Source organism: Corvus kubaryi, unplaced genomic scaffold, assembly GCF_017639235.1.
Source record: "Corvus kubaryi isolate FWS band 111438036 unplaced genomic scaffold, C.kubaryi_AGA036_p1.0 121, whole genome shotgun sequence".
Classification (NCBI taxonomy): Eukaryota; Metazoa; Chordata; class Aves; order Passeriformes; family Corvidae; genus Corvus; species Corvus kubaryi.
Window position 1 is genome coordinate 759,618 of NW_024580656.1, and position 16,128 is coordinate 775,745.

General features: G+C 55.6%; 3 protein-coding genes across 3 annotated transcripts; 1 reads left to right on the forward strand and 2 right to left on the reverse strand.

Annotated features, from left to right (window-relative positions):
* Positions 1-2,248: 2,248 nt before the first annotated feature.
* On the reverse strand, positions 2,249-5,261 carry LOC121665412 (granzyme E-like). Its single transcript, XM_042029586.1, has 5 exons — positions 5,075-5,261; positions 4,812-4,986; positions 3,660-3,801; positions 3,307-3,540; positions 2,249-2,909 (listed from the first exon to the last, which is right to left on the reverse strand). Exons 1-5 carry the CDS (start codon positions 5,259-5,261, stop codon positions 2,772-2,774), a joined length of 876 nt encoding a protein of 291 aa, XP_041885520.1. The 3' UTR covers positions 2,249-2,771.
* A 2,323-nt stretch (positions 5,262-7,584) lies between these two features.
* Positions 7,585-9,572, reverse strand: LOC121665461 (mast cell protease 1A-like). Its single transcript, XM_042029722.1, has 5 exons — positions 9,453-9,572; positions 9,215-9,362; positions 8,897-9,032; positions 8,378-8,629; positions 7,585-8,071 (listed from the first exon to the last, which is right to left on the reverse strand). The coding sequence occupies exons 1-5, from the start codon at positions 9,514-9,516 to the stop codon at positions 7,937-7,939; spliced, it is 735 nt and encodes a 244-aa protein (XP_041885656.1). The 5' UTR covers positions 9,517-9,572; the 3' UTR covers positions 7,585-7,936.
* Positions 9,573-12,268: 2,696 nt separating this feature from the next.
* On the forward strand, positions 12,269-15,706 carry S1PR4 (sphingosine-1-phosphate receptor 4). Its single transcript, XM_042039833.1, has 2 exons — positions 12,269-12,391; positions 13,287-15,706. Exon 2 carries the CDS (start codon positions 13,459-13,461, stop codon positions 14,683-14,685), a length of 1,227 nt encoding a protein of 408 aa, XP_041895767.1. The 5' UTR covers positions 12,269-12,391; positions 13,287-13,458; the 3' UTR covers positions 14,686-15,706.
* Positions 15,707-16,128: the final 422 nt, after the last annotated feature.

Consider the following 16,128-nt stretch of genomic DNA (forward strand, 5'->3'; position numbering starts at 1 on the left):
GGACGTCCCTGCTGATACCAAAGCAGGTCCCTGGGATTGTGCACATGGGTGGACCAGACATGAAGGAAATCAATTTTCATATTTTTCATGTTAAAAAAATCCCATGTGGAAGAAAAGGGCAGAGAAGAGAGAGTTTGGGATTTGCCTTGTCCTTGGCCAACCATCATCCTCCTAGCAGGAGGAAGCTCTTTCCTTTGAGCATTCCCTTTGCCCTCTTGGGAAAGAGAGGGAAGTATCTGTGCAGTGTAGGAGTAAAACCTCATGTGGAATTTATAAAGCAGGAATATAAAGCCTCCCTCCTCTCACTTCAGGATTCTCCCCCGTGTTATCCTGACCCCACACAGGACTCTGAGGTTGATGTGCAGCTCAGGAGCACAGGAGCAGCTTGGTCTTTGGAATGGCAGCTGCTGTTGCTGGAATGTTTCTGTCAAGAGCTTCTTGAGCCCTGGGCTCAGCGAGGGCTTGTTCTAACCCGAGCTGTTCCCTGTGTGCTCTCCCAGTGATACCAGTTTGGTGTAATTGTCCTCGAGCTGCTTTATCTCCTGCCATGCAGCCTGATCAGGAAGTTGAGCCTCCACAAGCAATTTTTGTAACATCTCCACCATCGTGGGTGGACAACTCATGGCTTTTGAAGAGTTTTTGTGGCTCCCATGCTGGACTGTGTGACAAAGACTCCACACTTGGGCTGTGTGAAGCTTCTGGGTAACCCCAGCGGCTGAGCTGGGTGAGGATGTGGCTCCTCAGGGACCTCAGCCGCTGCCCAGGGCTGTTCTACACTCCTGGCCAAGTGCTGTTATTTGTCCCTGGCCACTCCTGTGCGCTGCTCCTAGAGCTGCTCCTCCCTTCATCTCAGGTGAGTATCTGTAGCTCCTGGCCATGGAAATAAATGGTGGTTTTATGGAACTCCCCAAAGACAGGTCTCTCCTGCTCTGCCAGTTCCCATCCTTCCTCCCAGTGACTCAGGCCTTCAGCCTCCAGCTCTCCAAAAGGTGACAGGCTCTTTGCACAGAAGATGCAGGATGAGAACTGGGAAATTCTTCTGGGAAGGATTTGGCAGCCTCGATAGAAAAGAAGTCTCTGCTCAATGTCAGCTTTGCAACCCCTAATTCAGAACAGGTTAAATGATGTAAAGAACCCTGGGGGAAAGAGGTGCCTTTCCTGAGCTCAGCCACGAATTTGCTTCCAAACTGCAAGAGGGAAGTTTTTTTGGATTAGTTCAGAAGTTGTTTAGAGACAGAACCTCGAAGAACACACCCTGTTGCCAACCCAAAGAGGGCACTCTGGGCATGGAAAATTCAGCAGAAATGTGCTAGAGGTGCTTTGCTCCTGCAACATCACCCACAGCGAAAACCACTGGTAACTCTGCTCAGCTGCAGCTTTTCTAAGTCAGGTGAGTGACCTGGGGACTTTTAGACATTTTGAATTATAAGGTTTGGAAAATATTTGGAGTCTTCACATCTTTGGCCTTGTGTTTCGTGTCCAGTGCTGCCACAGATGTTGGAATGGCCTCTGACAAGTCACCTTTGGGCAGAGGTGAGCGCAAGGAAAGGCAAACACTCCCCAGGAGTGTGTTTTTGTCAACGAAATCCTAAACATCTGACGGAAGTGTTTGTGCTCCTCTTGCTGGGTCTCTTGCCAAATCTCCAGATTAATTTCCTCAGGTTGCAATATTTTTAAGCTCTATTGTAGAAGAGGCAGGGATTTATTTTCTTGTCCTAAACCGTGAGATGTAGGAATAAAAGATTTGCTGGATATCAGGCCGTGGTGGGACTGTGTGGTTTTTCTCTTTGCTGCCTGCTTCACTAAAAAGATGACTCCGTGTGCCTCGATGAACACCTGTGTGTGACAGAGGTGCACTGGGGAGAAGATGCTGGTTTTGTGTGGAATGGCAGCCAGAGGTGGGATGGGGTAAAACTGAGAGGGGCCCATGGGGGAGAGGATGTGATGGAAGGAGGAAATCCCCCAAAGTACCAGCTTAGAGGGCCCTGGAGGGAGGGAGGAGAGCTTCTGCCCTGAAATCCAGACTGGATATCTATTTTGGAGGTTTAGATGGGACAGAAAATGGAGTCCATTGGTTGGGGTAGAAACCTCCAGCTTGGGATTCAGCTGTTTGAGCTGTAACTTTCTCCTGAGCTGTTCAGGACTGGAGCCAGAGAAATCAAAATTGCAGCAGGAAAAAGCCTTTCAAATGCAGATGAGATTTATTGTTTTTATGTGTTCTTAGAACACTGGAGCTACAGCAGAGGGGAGAAAGGAGGCAGCAGGTTTCAGAGGTAGGGGACAGCAGTAGTGGAGCAGGAACTGGAAGTGTCCTCCTTGGAGCTTGGGCAGCCCTGTAGCCCAGGGCTTGGGCAAAAGACACCCAGACATCTGGTGTCCCAAATGACAGGGAGGAGGCTGCTCTTTGGATCCCTCTGATCTCGTTGTGCAGCCTTCCCCTGAGGGTTACAGGCATCCCCACAGCTACTGGCACCTCTGTCGGGGCTGTCCTGCTGCTTCCTCTCTGGAGCTGTAGCCACAAAGGGCTAAATCAGGGCAGCAGTGAAGGAGTGCAGGCACTCCCCAGTTTGCACAGGGGATAAATGCAGTCAAGGAACAATCTCTGTGCCAGCCCCACCATGGACAGAGTTCGGCTTGGCCACAGAGAGGTTCTTGCCACATCCACAAGGACCAGTGGAAGATGTTTCCCAGGGAGAAAGGAAAAGAAAGTTGGTGAGGACGGGGTTCTGGAGGGTGAGTTCTCCAGGGCAGCAGCTGCAGGGGGAGCAGGGTCATGCTGACTTCATGACACTGTTGACCCAGGAAAGGTAAGGAGTGATGTGAGTGTAGAACCCAGGCCAGTTGTTGTGCCTGTAGGAGAAGATGCCGTAGGCTTTGTTGTTGCAGACCAGCGGATCCCCGGCATCACCCTGTGAAAAGGAGAAGAGGGATCAGTGCTGGGTTATGCTGAGGACCCCAGGGAAGGAGAGCCTTTGCAAAGAACAGGGAGGCTGCAAACATCAGGACAGAGTTTCCCCAGCAGAAGCCTGGGCTCGCAGTGGATGGGGATAACTCTGGCTCCACAAGGGACTGGTGACAGCTTTGTTTGGGACCCAGCTTCATTTCTGCCCTTCTGCTGGCTTCAGATCCAAAGCACGCTCAGACCAACAATGAGATTCAGGGTGAACCCCTCTGGCCAAGCTGTTGTCCCCTTGTGCTGCTGCAGACTCCCAGGTCCTCTGCCATGGGAAAGCAAGGATCCTCTTGTCCCTTGTGCTTTGCCCCCTGGCCAAAACCTACCCTCCTCCTCCCTAATCACAGACTGACCTTCTCAGGTACCCCAGCGGATTTGCTGCGGCCACAAATCAAGTTGTCAGCGAGTCCTGGGTAGTGGCTGAGGCAGTCCCTTTGTTTGATGATGGTGACAGTGGCCTCACGTAAGGTGACAGCGGGTGTCCTGTAGCCCCAGCCGGCCACGCTGCACTCGGTCCCACCACGAACTTTGGATTTCTCAAAGGAAATGGGCCTGACGTGGCTGTTGCTGGTGGCATTGCCATTCAGCTGGGCAAGGGGACAGAAAACACAGAGATGAGTGCCTGGCCTGTACAGGCACCTTCCCCTTCCGCTCCAGGGTTGTGGCTTGGCTCATCAGGGCCATGCAGGTGCTCCAGGCAGGTTACCTTCAGCAAGAGGATGTCATTTCCCTTCTTAGGACTTGTAAAATCTGGGTGGCAGTGATACTCCTTGACCTCGAAGGTTTGCCAGCTTTCCTCTCTCCTTTGGAGTGTGTGGGCTCCCAGGATGACAGTCAGAGGTTTGTGGCTGGTGAAATCAAGCACAGTGGGTGTCATCAGCTTGTCCCTGTCTTGCCTGGGAACACTGAGGCTCATCTCCCAGGGGCATGGCCAGGAGAGTCCAGTCACACAGATAAAGTGTGATTCCCTAGACACAAACTATATTATATATGCACTTTTTAAGAAGAATGATGGGAGCAAGGAGCTCTGCCAGTGAATCTGCCAAGCCAAGAGGCAGAGCAAGCTCCCATCTGACGGACCAAAGCTCTGCAAGGGCTCCTTTATCTCCAGATCTCGAGCTGGGCACATTTGGTCCAATGTTGCTGCTCTGTTGTTCTGGGCTTCACAGGCCCATGGAAGTCCAGGGATTTCTAAATCAGGACCCTTCTCTGCCCTCCACATCACCTGCAGAAGGTGCTGCCTCAGGAAAATTGGAAAGGACCTTGGGTACATGCAGGAGTCCCTCCCAAGCTCCCAGGTGAGTCTTGGGCATCCAAGCTCCTGGGTTCTGCTGGTCCTCCCTTTTGCTACCCAGGTGTGGGGACTGGCCCTGAGCCTGTCACTGGCACCAGGGCAGAGCTGTCAGCCCTGAGGTGTGTGGGAGCTACACCCAGAGCTGTGGACATCTGGAAAAGTCCACCTGCCCATCTATACCCCAGCTGGAGGGATGGAAAAGGGCTGGGCAAGCAGCTGGCTCGTAGGAAGTAATTCTGCTAGCAAACAAGTTGGTGGTAGAAAGGGCGAAGCCTGACAGCAGGACAGTGCCAACAAGGACAGAAGCCACTCTGACCTCTCACTGTTGACATCTGGGAAAAGAAAATGAGTCACGGAGGGGAGAAAAAAACCCAGGGTAAATATCTGAGGGTGGGCTGGGGAGGGAGATGGGGCTCAGTGCTGTCCCCCAGTCGTGCCCGGGAAAGAGCCTGGTGATGGCTGAGGGGACTCCAGCTGTGAGACCTCCATGCAGGAGACGTTTCCCAAGCCGTGGTGGAGCAGACACCTCTCTGCAGGTGCTGTGTGGGCCCAGCAAAGACTTACACAAGGCACTGAGCCGCCGTCATCACCCAGCCGGGGGCCACGAGGAAGCCTCCGCAGAAGTGGCTGTCCTTCCCCTGCACATAGGCCATGTAGGGTGTGGGGTGTGTCCTGGAGGGTGGCTTGGCTTCTCCTCCTCTCTCCCTCCAGCTCCAGGGATAACCTGCAATGGATGGGGCAGAGGATGAGGGGTTTGGATCAGACGGAGCAGGGCTGAGGTTCATCCTTCCCCAACCCTCTCCTCGCCTCCAGCGCGCTCTACTTACTGGTGCTGACTGGGGGGCACATCACCAGCAGGAGGGGGAGCAGGAGTGTCTGCAGGTGCTCCATCATGGCCTTCTGGGCTTCAGTGGATCCCTTAGAGGTGGGGCTGCATCTGGGGTCTCTTCCTGCTCCCAGCAAGGTTTTATAGCCTGACACCAGACTCCAGGAAACCACAGAAGTCAGACTCATCTGAAGAATCTCTCTACAAGTTGCATGTCTCAGCAATGTGAGAGGGGAATTCAGTCAGTCTTGGCCTTGGGCATCAACCCACCTTCATCATGGGTCTGATCTGAGGGATCTGACGTCGTTCTAAACCCAGAGCCAGTTTTAGAACACTGCCTTTGTTCTGGAAGCTGTGGGAAATGCACCCACCCTCATCTCTTTGACTTCCAGTGAGGTCTTCCCGTGCAGCTTCTCCTCTTTGTCGAGCATGTGCAAACCCTCTTGATTCTTATCACGAGTCCTACATGAACAAGGTTTCTTGCACCTGATGCATCAGTTCCAAAGATCCTGCAGTGGCAGGTGAGGGCCCTCCTGCTCTCCCTCAGCAGCTGCAGTCTTGGCTAATGGAGCAAAATGGCTGTGAATGTGTTCATAACATGGCGCTGATGATATTGGGAAGAAATCCTTCCCTGTGAGGGTGGGGAGGCCCTGGCACAGGGTGCCCAGAGCAGCTGTGGCTGCCCCTGGATCCCTGGAAGTGTCCAAGGCCAGGCTGGACGGGTCTTGGAGCAGCCTGGGACAGTGGAAGGTGTCCCTGCCCATGGCAGGGGGTGGAATGGGATGATCTAAGGGCCCTTCCAACCCAAACCATTCCGGGATTTTATGGTAAGAGCAAACTTTGAACATTCACGGTTTAGCTGTGATGAAATGGGGCTGACACCTCCTTGCTGCCCTCGCTGCCAGTAAATCTGCTTTCCTCTCTGCCTCCAGGGCCACTGGGTAAACCCCATTTTTAAGCGACAAGTTGCCATTCTCGTGCAAAGCCTGCAGCAGCTGGAGCTTCTAGGAAAACCCTGACGTGACAAAGATTCATAATGCACAGATAAGCAGCTGCAGCCTGTTCACTTGCAGATTTCTGAGCTGATAGCAGCTGTGAGCAGAAGCCCAAACATGGACCCTTCTCAGTTTCCCCAGGGCAGCCTGGGTGCTGAAGGAAGAGGTGACGCATTTTCCCTTCATCCCAGGCAAGTCCCCGTGGAGGATTTACGAGCAGAAATCCAGGCTGGACTGTGGAAACCTCCTCCCTCTGATGGAGGTGACCAGTGGAAAAGGCCATGACAGCAGGGCAAGCACCCCCTTCCCTTGAACTGCAGACAGTTTTCGTACGTTTAGAATCCCCCACAGGTTTTTCCCACCGCAAACCGACTCCTTCTGACACCACAGACATCCGTCATCCCCTGCTGGGGAGCTCCGCACTCCTTTGCCAGCGCATCATCTGTTCCTCCAAGGAACTCTGTCTCTCTCCATACACAGGAGATGCCACCAGAAACAAGTTGGGATGAAGATGAGGGCTCAGAGGGCAGCCTGGCCATGGAAGGAGGCTCAGACTCCAATGCAGGAGCTGTCTGAAAACAGCACTCGAGCATCCTTTGTGGGGAGAATTTGTCCTTGGGCATCATCCAGCTGAGGGGAGAGGTTTGGGCTACCACTGGATCTGGGGGACAAGGATGTGCCAAGCAGCTTCCAGCCAGCCCCCAGCTAGGACTTGTCCTTGCCTTCTCCAGGGACCCCGCTGGGCTCTCCCCCTGTAGTTATCATGGGAGGAAAGGAGGAAATGGCTTGGGGTCAGGAACTTTCGTGAACCCAGGTCCTTTATCAACCCTTTCAGTTCAATCCTTTCAGTGTCTCTGCCCAGGACACGGTGCAGAAACGGAGGATGAAGGACTGTGGCTGCTGGCAAATGGCAAAGCCTGGAAGCAGCGGATGCGTAACAGCTGGGACTTTGGGTGTGCCCCCTCTCTGGGAATCTAAAGCTCTGTCCCTGGCATCTTAACAGCCACCTACCTACCCCCAAGGGCACAGTCCACAAAAAGTCCAGCTCCCTCCACCCAGTGAAGCCTCTTGCAGCTAAGACAGCTGGGAAGATAAGCCTGGTGTGCCCTGTGACCATGCACTGCATCCTAGGGTGCAACACCTGCCAGGCACGAGCCCTGTGCAGAGGAAACAGCCTTTACTCAGCACAGAACGACAGCTTTGGAGCCCCGGTCACTGCTGATGCACCACATCCTTGCTGCCTGGGCTCCCAGGAAGGTGCCAGTGTGAAGTTGGTGAATGGAGTGTGTGCCCATTGCTTTTCTCAGAACGTTTCTAGCTGGGCAGTTTTTCTCCTCCCAGCACACTGATCATCCCCATGACTCGAGGAAGGGCAACCATGGCTCTTGTTTCAGAGCCTGCCAGTGATTCAGGATGCAGAGCTGTGATTGCTGCTGTCCCAACAGCCTCTCACGTGCAGCAGCCAGACCCTCCCTCCTGTGCTCTGAGGCAAGGCCCCAAGAAAGACGACACATGCTGGGAGATGCAGCTTTGAGTTTACTGAGGGTGCTTTAAGTGCAGCAAAGTTCAAGCAGGAACAGGGTTATCTCTGAAGGAAGTGAGGTCTGTTGTGGCACAGCCTCTTTTTAGGCCTGCCATCTGGGCCTATCCCTGCTTCTGCCAGGGTGATTTAACACAGTCCTGAGACAGGCAGGGAATGGGACAGGCAGCAGCCTCAGAACGGAGTGAAGGGGACTCTCAAGTGCACTGATCAAGTCACTCGGGTTCCCAAGGAGAGAGGAGGCAGTTGAGCCTTCAGCAGGGACAGGAAGGAAGCTATTGCATTCTCCAGGGCCACACCAGAGCTGGAGCAAGTGCTGCCACTGCTGCTACTTCTTCATGACTTTTTTGATCCAGGGCAGGTAGTTGGAGATGCGGGTGTAGACCCCAGGTGGGGAGTCATAGCCAAAGGAAACAATGCCTTGCGCCACTTTATTGCATACCAGGGGCCCACCGGAATCTCCCTGGGGAGAGATGAGACTGATTTTAGAGGCCTCTTCCCTGTAGGAATAGGTTTCTCCCTGATCCCTCCCTGCCCTGTGGCTCCATTCTTGCCCCACATCCCACCCAGCTGAAGGGGCTGCCCCGAGCTGCTGAGCTGGGGCTCTACCCCTGCTGCTGTGCAGGGACTGTGGGTGCTGTTGGGGCATCCAGAGAGCCAGTCCATGTGGCAGCTGTGGTCAGATGCCTGTCACCTGCCCTGGGACCCGGCTGTGCCTGCACCAGCAGCAGCTCCTGCTCCCAGAGAGCTCCGTGAGCCCTCCCTGTACCTGGCTGGAATCCTTCAGCTCGTGGAAGCTGCCAGCACAGACCATGCCAGAGTCGAGGTGTGGGTAGAAGAGGATGCATTTCCTGCGGCTGTAGATGGAGACTCTGGTCTCAAAGAGCTTGTTGGTGGCCCTGTCCTCATCGATCTGACCCCAGCCGGCGATCATGCACTTGGTGCCCGTGGGGAGGTCGCTGCCGGTCTTGGGCAGTGGGACCGTCTGGACGTAGTCATTGAGAGTGGCCTTTGAGGTTAGCTGGGGGAAAGGAGGGGGTTTGGAGAAGGCTGTGAGCAGGACATTTTCTGTGCAGAGGTAGAGGGGGTCTAGCAGGCGCTGCAACCTCTGGGGAGCTGCTGTGAAAGCCACATGAGGCTCCAAACCCTGCCCGTGGCTCCTTCCCAAGTCCCTCCCAGTCCTGCCAGCCTCTTTGGGCAGAAGGAGCTAATGGCCAGGATGAGCCCTGCCCAGTCCCTGCCAGCCCCACGGCCCCAGCCCACCCTCTGCCCCGGCAGAACTCCTTGCCTGGAGCAGCATGATGTCGTTGTACATCGTGCTGGGGTTGTATTCAGGGTGCTCGTGGTACTTGAGGACTCCCCGAACCTGCTGGGTTTTTTCAGGTTTGTGGATGTTGTGAGCCCCCAGGATGACTGTGATATTCCTGGCCGTGGCAGTAGAGGGGAGAAAGGGGAATTAGGCTTGGTGTCACCCACTTCCCTCATTTTGGCAGACAGGTGGGGTGAGCTGCCCAGCACAGGAGGAACCTGCTCCAAATTGCTCCAGGGAAGGAACTCACAGGCTAGGGGAGAAAGAAAGGGATAAACCCCTGTACCGAGTACTCACCCCATGCAGTGTGCAGCTGACATCACCCAGTCAGGGGCCACCAGGAAGCCCCCACAGATCCCTTCCCCTTGTATCTTCAGGTACGCCATGTACGGGTGGGAGTGGGGCTGCGCCTCGTGGCCGCCCACAATCTGACCCCGCAGAGCACCTGCAAGACACCCCAGCACAGGATGAGCCAGGGGCTGCTGAGATGGGAGCCCAAAAGAGCCACCTCACTCCCAACAATGCCCTGACTTACTGGCACTGGCCCATGGGCAGCAGAGCAGGAGCAGCAGGGCTGGCAGCGGCCGTGGATGGCACATCTCTGCCGCAGCTGGACGCTCCTCCCCAGATGTGTGGAAGTCCTGAGTTTCCCTGTGGCCAGGAGCTGGTTTTATAACCTGGAGGCAGCTGTGCCCAGCAGCCAGGAAACCATGTGCAGGGGCTGATTGTGCTAATCAGGGCATCGCTGGCCTGGCCTGCTCAGTGCCCACGCGCCTGTGGCTGTGATTGATGGGCGATAGCACAGGACAGAAAGGCCAGGGCAGAGAGAGCCTGGTACACCACAGCCACAGAGCCTCGGGGGGGCTGACAGCAAGAGAGAGGTGTCCTGTGGTAGTTTTGAGGTGTGATTTAACGTTTCTACCACAGTTTCTGTTTAATGTTTTTGCCTGGAGGAAATGCGAGTTTCTAAAAAAAAAAAAAAAGCCACTAAAAAAAAAGCCATAAAAAAAAAAAAGCCAAAAAAGCTTTGCCATTTAAGGTCATGAATGTGGTCTGGAGGAGACAATCCTGAAACTTTCTCTTTCACGTTCTTGTTTTCCTTCAAAAGATGCACTGTGGAGACTCTTCTCCTACAGACATCCACCATCACCACCACCCAGTTTCAGTGAATGGGCACCCAGGCACAACAACTGTGCCTGGGACAGTTTTTGAGCACTGTGAAGAGTCAGATCTGCAGGGTTTGGTGTCAGCCCAGATCAGAGGGGCCTTGCTGGTTCTTCTTGGCTCCTCTGGGGCCAGAAGCATGCTGCCAGCTCAGGGACTGGGATGTGCAAAGCGCCACTCTGCAGCAGAAGAAACCAAAGCAGGGAAGTGCAACCACCCAACTGCTGGGAGTGATCAGTCATTTTTAAACCAGCCCTGCTCCACCCTTCCTGGAGCAGAAAAACACCTGCGGGCAAGTGGATGCCTTGGGCTGTGCTGGGGTCATGAAGAGGGGGCAGGATGGGTGGGTGGGGAGGGAGGGATGTGGGACAGAGGTGGGGATGCCTGATGTCCATGAGCCAGCCTGGGGGCTGCCTGGCATAGAGCTCTCCATAGAGCTTCACCCGTGTTTTTTAATCATAATGTCTGAAAATACGAGCTTTTATCAGGACTGTGCAGCAGCGCAGCAGGAAAACCTCAACAGGAATCATTGATATTTTATCTTGTGTTTATGACTTGCTGTCTTTCCCCTGCAGCTGCTTGTGGCCCCCAACAATCTGTGGCTGGACACCCTCCTGGGAGCAGCAGCCCCAGGGTAGGAGGGACTGGGCAGGCCACTGGCCATGGGCACAGGGAGCTAAGCTCCAGGATGCTGCTGCACTCCTGCTCCTCTCTGGTGTCCCTTTAGCTGCAGACAAACTCCTCACTCTGGGGACGAGGTATTTTGGCCTTCCTGTTGACCTCTGGAGGGTGCCAGGGCTTCTCTGCTGAGGTGCCTCATCTCAGCATCTATCAATACCAGCTTTAGCCATGGAACTGGAGCAGGTCCACGGTGCTTCAGTTGCCCCCCATGCCTCCCCTGGCCCTTCCAAGCCCAGCACTCAGAGCCACCAGGCAGTTTCAGGCAGATTGTGGCTCTGATCTGAAGGGAAGAGATGAGAGACGTTGCAGGAGGGGGTGTCCCCCCCCGCCTCACTTCGCTTCAAGGAAAGAACATCTGAACTGAGACGGCAGCAAAGGAGAAGTGCCAGGATACAGCTCAGCCTGTGGCTGTGCAGAGAGCAATGGGGACGAGACAGAGCAGGAACTCTCCCTCGTGTGGGGGCTCAGGCAAGGAGACCCCCATTTGCCCCCAGTCATGAGCTGGGGACTCATGCCTTGGGTATGTTTGTGCACGGGGCACTAGGAAGACCCTTCGGTGTTTTGCTGGTCCAGAGGACCTGCGCACCAGGGGTGAGTGGGTCAAGCTGTCCCAGCAGCTCATCTGCCTCGAGCCCTCCTTCCATCAAAAGGGTTTGCCTGCTACCAGTCCCATCCTCTCCACAGATCTCACTCCTGCCAGGAACCTCTGAGACTCCTCACACATTGCCAGCTCTTTGAGAAGCTACTTAGGGCCCCTGACAAGGCAAGTTTCTCCATGCCCTGAACTTTCAGGAACACTCCGCCAGTTCTGTCCCGAGCAGGCACATTAACTGGAGGCTCATCCTGAAGCAAGAGCAAAGCAGGAGTGATGTGCCAGGATCACACCGACCCTTTGGATTCCGGTGATTTGTGGGCATCAGCCCAGAGCACTTGGGAGTGAGTTCTTCATGCTGAACGTGTAGCCCTGCTCCTCTCTGAGCACTCACAGCCCAGCCTTCCTGCTGATTTCCGCTCCTTCAATCTCAGGGACATCTGCTGACTTTATCAGTGTGAGTTTCTTTCCACACTGCTGATAGAAAAGGCCAAAACCCCATCTGAAAGTGTGAAGGTGGAGCATGGAGCCCTCAGCTTTTGGTGAGAACCACTCTTGCTTGTACGTGACTTCCTGCAGCAGGAGCCTCCTTTGCATTTTCCACTTGTCTGTGCTGCCATCCAGGCTGGGATCAATCCACTCATCCAGCAGTGGGTGGGCTCCCTGGACAGCTCCCTGCTGATGGAAGAACTCATTGCTCTTTGCTCTCAGCCTGGGGACATCTTCATGACTTCCTGCCCGTCGAGTGAGAACACAGGTACAGCAGGGCGCAGCTTCTGCTGCGATCCTGAGTTAAAAGGTGCTCTGCCTTTCTTTTATCTCTGCCACTTTGCAGCTGATTTGGGTGGGGTCCACCCTGCACAGAAATGTGGTTGATGTTGTAACTTCCCTTTTTTCACTTTGGTAGGTAGGAGCCTCACTTATTTTGCACAAGGAGCTGTCCCCTCTACCTGCTCTGTGCTGGGCCTCAGACAAAGAGCTGGAGAGCCCTGCTGAACCTCCCTCGGGCAGCAAGAGCCTCCCACCAGCCATGACAGGTGAGTCCTAAGGCAAATTCCCAACCACAGCTGGGAACAGCACCTTACAAGGCTCTCCAGTCGAGTTCTGCAGATGTAGGGAATTAAGCCAGTGATGGAAATTAACATTGCAGCCGTGTTCTCATTCCTTGGTTCTGGTCTCAGTGCAGCACCTTGTGCCTCCTGCAAAGGTGAGAAGCAGCAGCTTTTTGCCTCCTTCCCTGCCTGTGGGAAGACAGACAGTGGGAAGATCGTGACCCATCTCTAGCAGATGCTTGGTGAGTTGAAGGTGTAGGTGCAGTGTCAGGGCACAGGCTTAGCTTAGACCAGCTGGTTTCCCTCGAAGTGGATAGGGCTGAGGCTCAGCTGCAGCCACACAGGTGCCTGGACTGCTGCACAGACAGTGCAGGATGTGTCTGGATGTGTTCTAAGAGGGTGGCTCTGAGGAGCTGGGCCCTGAGGAGTGACAGCGTGGACCTTCCTCCCGAAGAAGGATGTATCTGAGCATGGGCGGTGCATGGGGCAGTTGAGGAAGAGGCAGGGGCACTCTGCCAGGCTCAGGGGTGAACTGAGCACCACAGTAGGCAAAGCACTTTGTGTCTCAGGCCGTCTGGGTGCTCTTACCAGCACTTGGATCTGTTTAGCCCTGCAGACTCCACCCATCAAGGTGTTGCCCCATTTGGCACAGCCTGCTGCAACCCAAAGAGAGATCTGGCACGTTTCTTCATTCATGCCACACCTTTACAACCACAGCAAAGCTGAGAATAACCAGACCCTTACCAAGAAATGATGACAGCTGTTAGAAGAGATGTCAATACTCTCAGTCACAACAGGAAACTTTATTAAACAACAGGAAGCCCATGCTCATGGGTGGACTTACAAAACACCTCACCCTCCTCTCCCCTTGCTCTTTCAGTGCTGCAGGGCTGGCAGACCGGGCTCTAACTCTCACCTCCACGCTGAGCAGGGCTGCTGGGTTCAGTCTCACAGCTACTCCAGCCCTCAAACAGAGGGTCTGCTCTGCCCCAAGCCCTACCTGACCTCTTCCTCCATCGAGCATCCCTTGACTGCTGACCCAGGCTCAGAAGATGAATGCTCCAGTGCTGAGCCGGCTGGTGAATCGCTCCCTCCTCCTTCCACTGGACTCTGCTCAACATGCCGAGCTCAGACTCGACCTGCTCGGCACGAAAGCCTCCTGCCTGCAGCTGGCTGCCATGAGGAACGTGAACATCATCCTGCAGCACTACAACTTCTCAGGCAAGCTCACCAACCGGCAGTCTGGGGACGAGCGCATGGGGCTGGTCCACACCACCTTTGCCATCATCAGCAGCATCATCATCCTGGAGAACCTGCTGGTGCTGCTGGCCGTGCTGCGCCGCCTGCGGGCCCGGCGCTGGGTCTACTCCTGCATCGCCAGCATCACCGTCAGCGACCTGCTGGCAGGGATCGCCTACCTCTCCAACCTCTGCCTCTCGGGCAGGAAGACCTTCCAGCTCTCCCCTCAGCTCTGGTTCCTGCGGGAGGGCATCCTCTTCATCACCTTGGCTGCCTCCACCTTCAGCCTGCTGGTGACGGCCATCGAGCGCTACAGTACCATGGTGAGGCCGATTGCCGAGAACGAAGCCAGCAAGACCCTGCGCCTGCGTGGCCTCATCGTGTCCTGCTGGCTGCTGGCCTTCGTCATCGGGCTGCTCCCGCTGCTGGGCTGGAACTGCCTCTGTGACTTCCAGGCCTGCTCGGTGCTCCTGCCTCTCTACTCCAAGAACTACATCCTTTTCTCCGTGGTCATGTTCAGCATCATCCTCCTGGGTATCATCGGCCTCTACATCTCCATCTTCCATCTGGTGCAGGCCAGTTCCAAGCAAACCAGCTCTCGGCACAGTCGCAGACGCTCCTTGCGCTTGCTGAAGACTGTGCTGATGATCCTGGGGGCCTTCATCCTCTGCTGGAGTCCCCTCTTTGTCCTGCTGCTCTTTGATGTCTTCTGTGAGCCCGGGGCCTGCACCCACCTGCACAGCCTGGACTGGACCCTGGCTCTGGCCTTGCTGAACTCGGGGGTCAATCCCGTCATTTATTCCCTGCGGAGTGTGGAGATTCGCCGTGCCGTGGGGAGCCTGCTGTGCTGCTGCTGTGTCAGGGTTGGGCTCTGCAAGCCTGGGAGCTGCCTGGTCATCTCAGACATCAATTCTGGCTCGTCCACGGAGAGCTCCCTGCGCTACCGGGAGAGCTTCCGCAGCTCCGTGGCGTGGAACGCTCAGCCCAGGGCGCCTCTCTCCAGCAACTCCAGCATGATGAGCAACCTCCCCAGTATGTGAGGGGCCACGGGGAGAGCAAGAGATGCCAGACAGCCCCTGGGACCTCATGCTGCTGGTCCCGGCCTGGCAGAACTGTAGCAGCTCGGGCTGAGCTGTTGTGAACTGGGGTCAGGCTTTCCAGTCCCATCAGACTGGGATGTTGCCTCAGTGTGGGTGCAGCACAGCCACGGGAATTGCTCCTAGGCTGGGAGTGACAGACAGAGGCACATTTTAGGGTTGATGCTCTCTCTGCTGAGACAGCTGCAGTGCTCGGGTTATGTGTGTGTGCTCTGGGTGTGCAGAGGTGCTGTACCTGCTCACCTGAGGGTGTTTCACCCCAGGGCACAGTGGCAAATAGGGTGGGTATCCCCAGCAAGGTGGCCCTCCCAACCCCTCGGGATCAGGCTGGTTTGGCAGTGCTGCCACTGCTTGTCATTCAGGGCTGGAGGTGGCACTTGAGCCTTCTGCAGCTTCCCAGCCTTCTGGAACTCTGGGATGGACACAGCTGCTGCGAAGCAAGGCAGGCTTGATGTCTGGCCAGGGAGTCAAGAAAAACGAGGTTTGCAAGTGCAACTGTGCAGCTCTGGGGCAGTGCCCAGGCCCCTGGGCAGGAATCAAGAGCCCACCTGGGGAGCAGCACAGCCCAGCCCAAGGATGCGGCTGCAGCCACAGCCCTGGCCCTCCCCCAGGGCAGAGAGGCTGGGCACTGAGCCAGGGCAAATGCTGTGACAGTGCTCAGAGCTGCAGTGACAGGGCTGGCAGTAGCACGGGCAGAAGGAGGTGCCCAGAGAAACTGGGGAGCCTGGTGTCATCCTGAGCCTGAAGACACGGCCAGCTTGTGCCTCAAATCCCTGCTCCTCTGTTCCCTAATGTAGGGAATAATCAGAGCAGCACCCAAGTGCACCCTCTCACCATGCCAGAAGGCCACCGAAGCACTGGAGACTCACATAAAACCTGCTGGCCCAGCCCCCTGCAGGACCTGAGTGTGCAGCCCATTTGTTTTGCAATAAATAGAGGTGATCAGAAAGCCCCGGGTTGATTTACTTGGATTTTTTTTTTTCTCCAGAGGCCAGGTAGTGCCTGGGAGATGTTCTTGTAGTCCCAGGACAGCTGGAGCTGCCCTTCTGTTCTCAGGAGAGGGGGATCACCCCGCTCAGGGGCAGCGGGAGCCTCCTGCCCTGTCCTGTCCCGTCCCATCCCATCTTGTCCTGTTCATCCCTTCTTGTCCTGTCCATCCCACCCCATCCCATCCCACCCCGTCCCATCCCATCCCAGCCTATCCCGTCCCACCCTATCCCGTCCCACCCCGTCCATCCCACCCCGTCCATCCCGTCCCGTCCATCCCATCCCATCCCATCCCATCCCATCCCATCCCACCCTATCCCGTCCCATCCCGTCCCGTCCCATCCCGTCCCGTCCCATCCCGTCCCGTCCCGTCCCATCCCATCCCATCCCATCCATCCC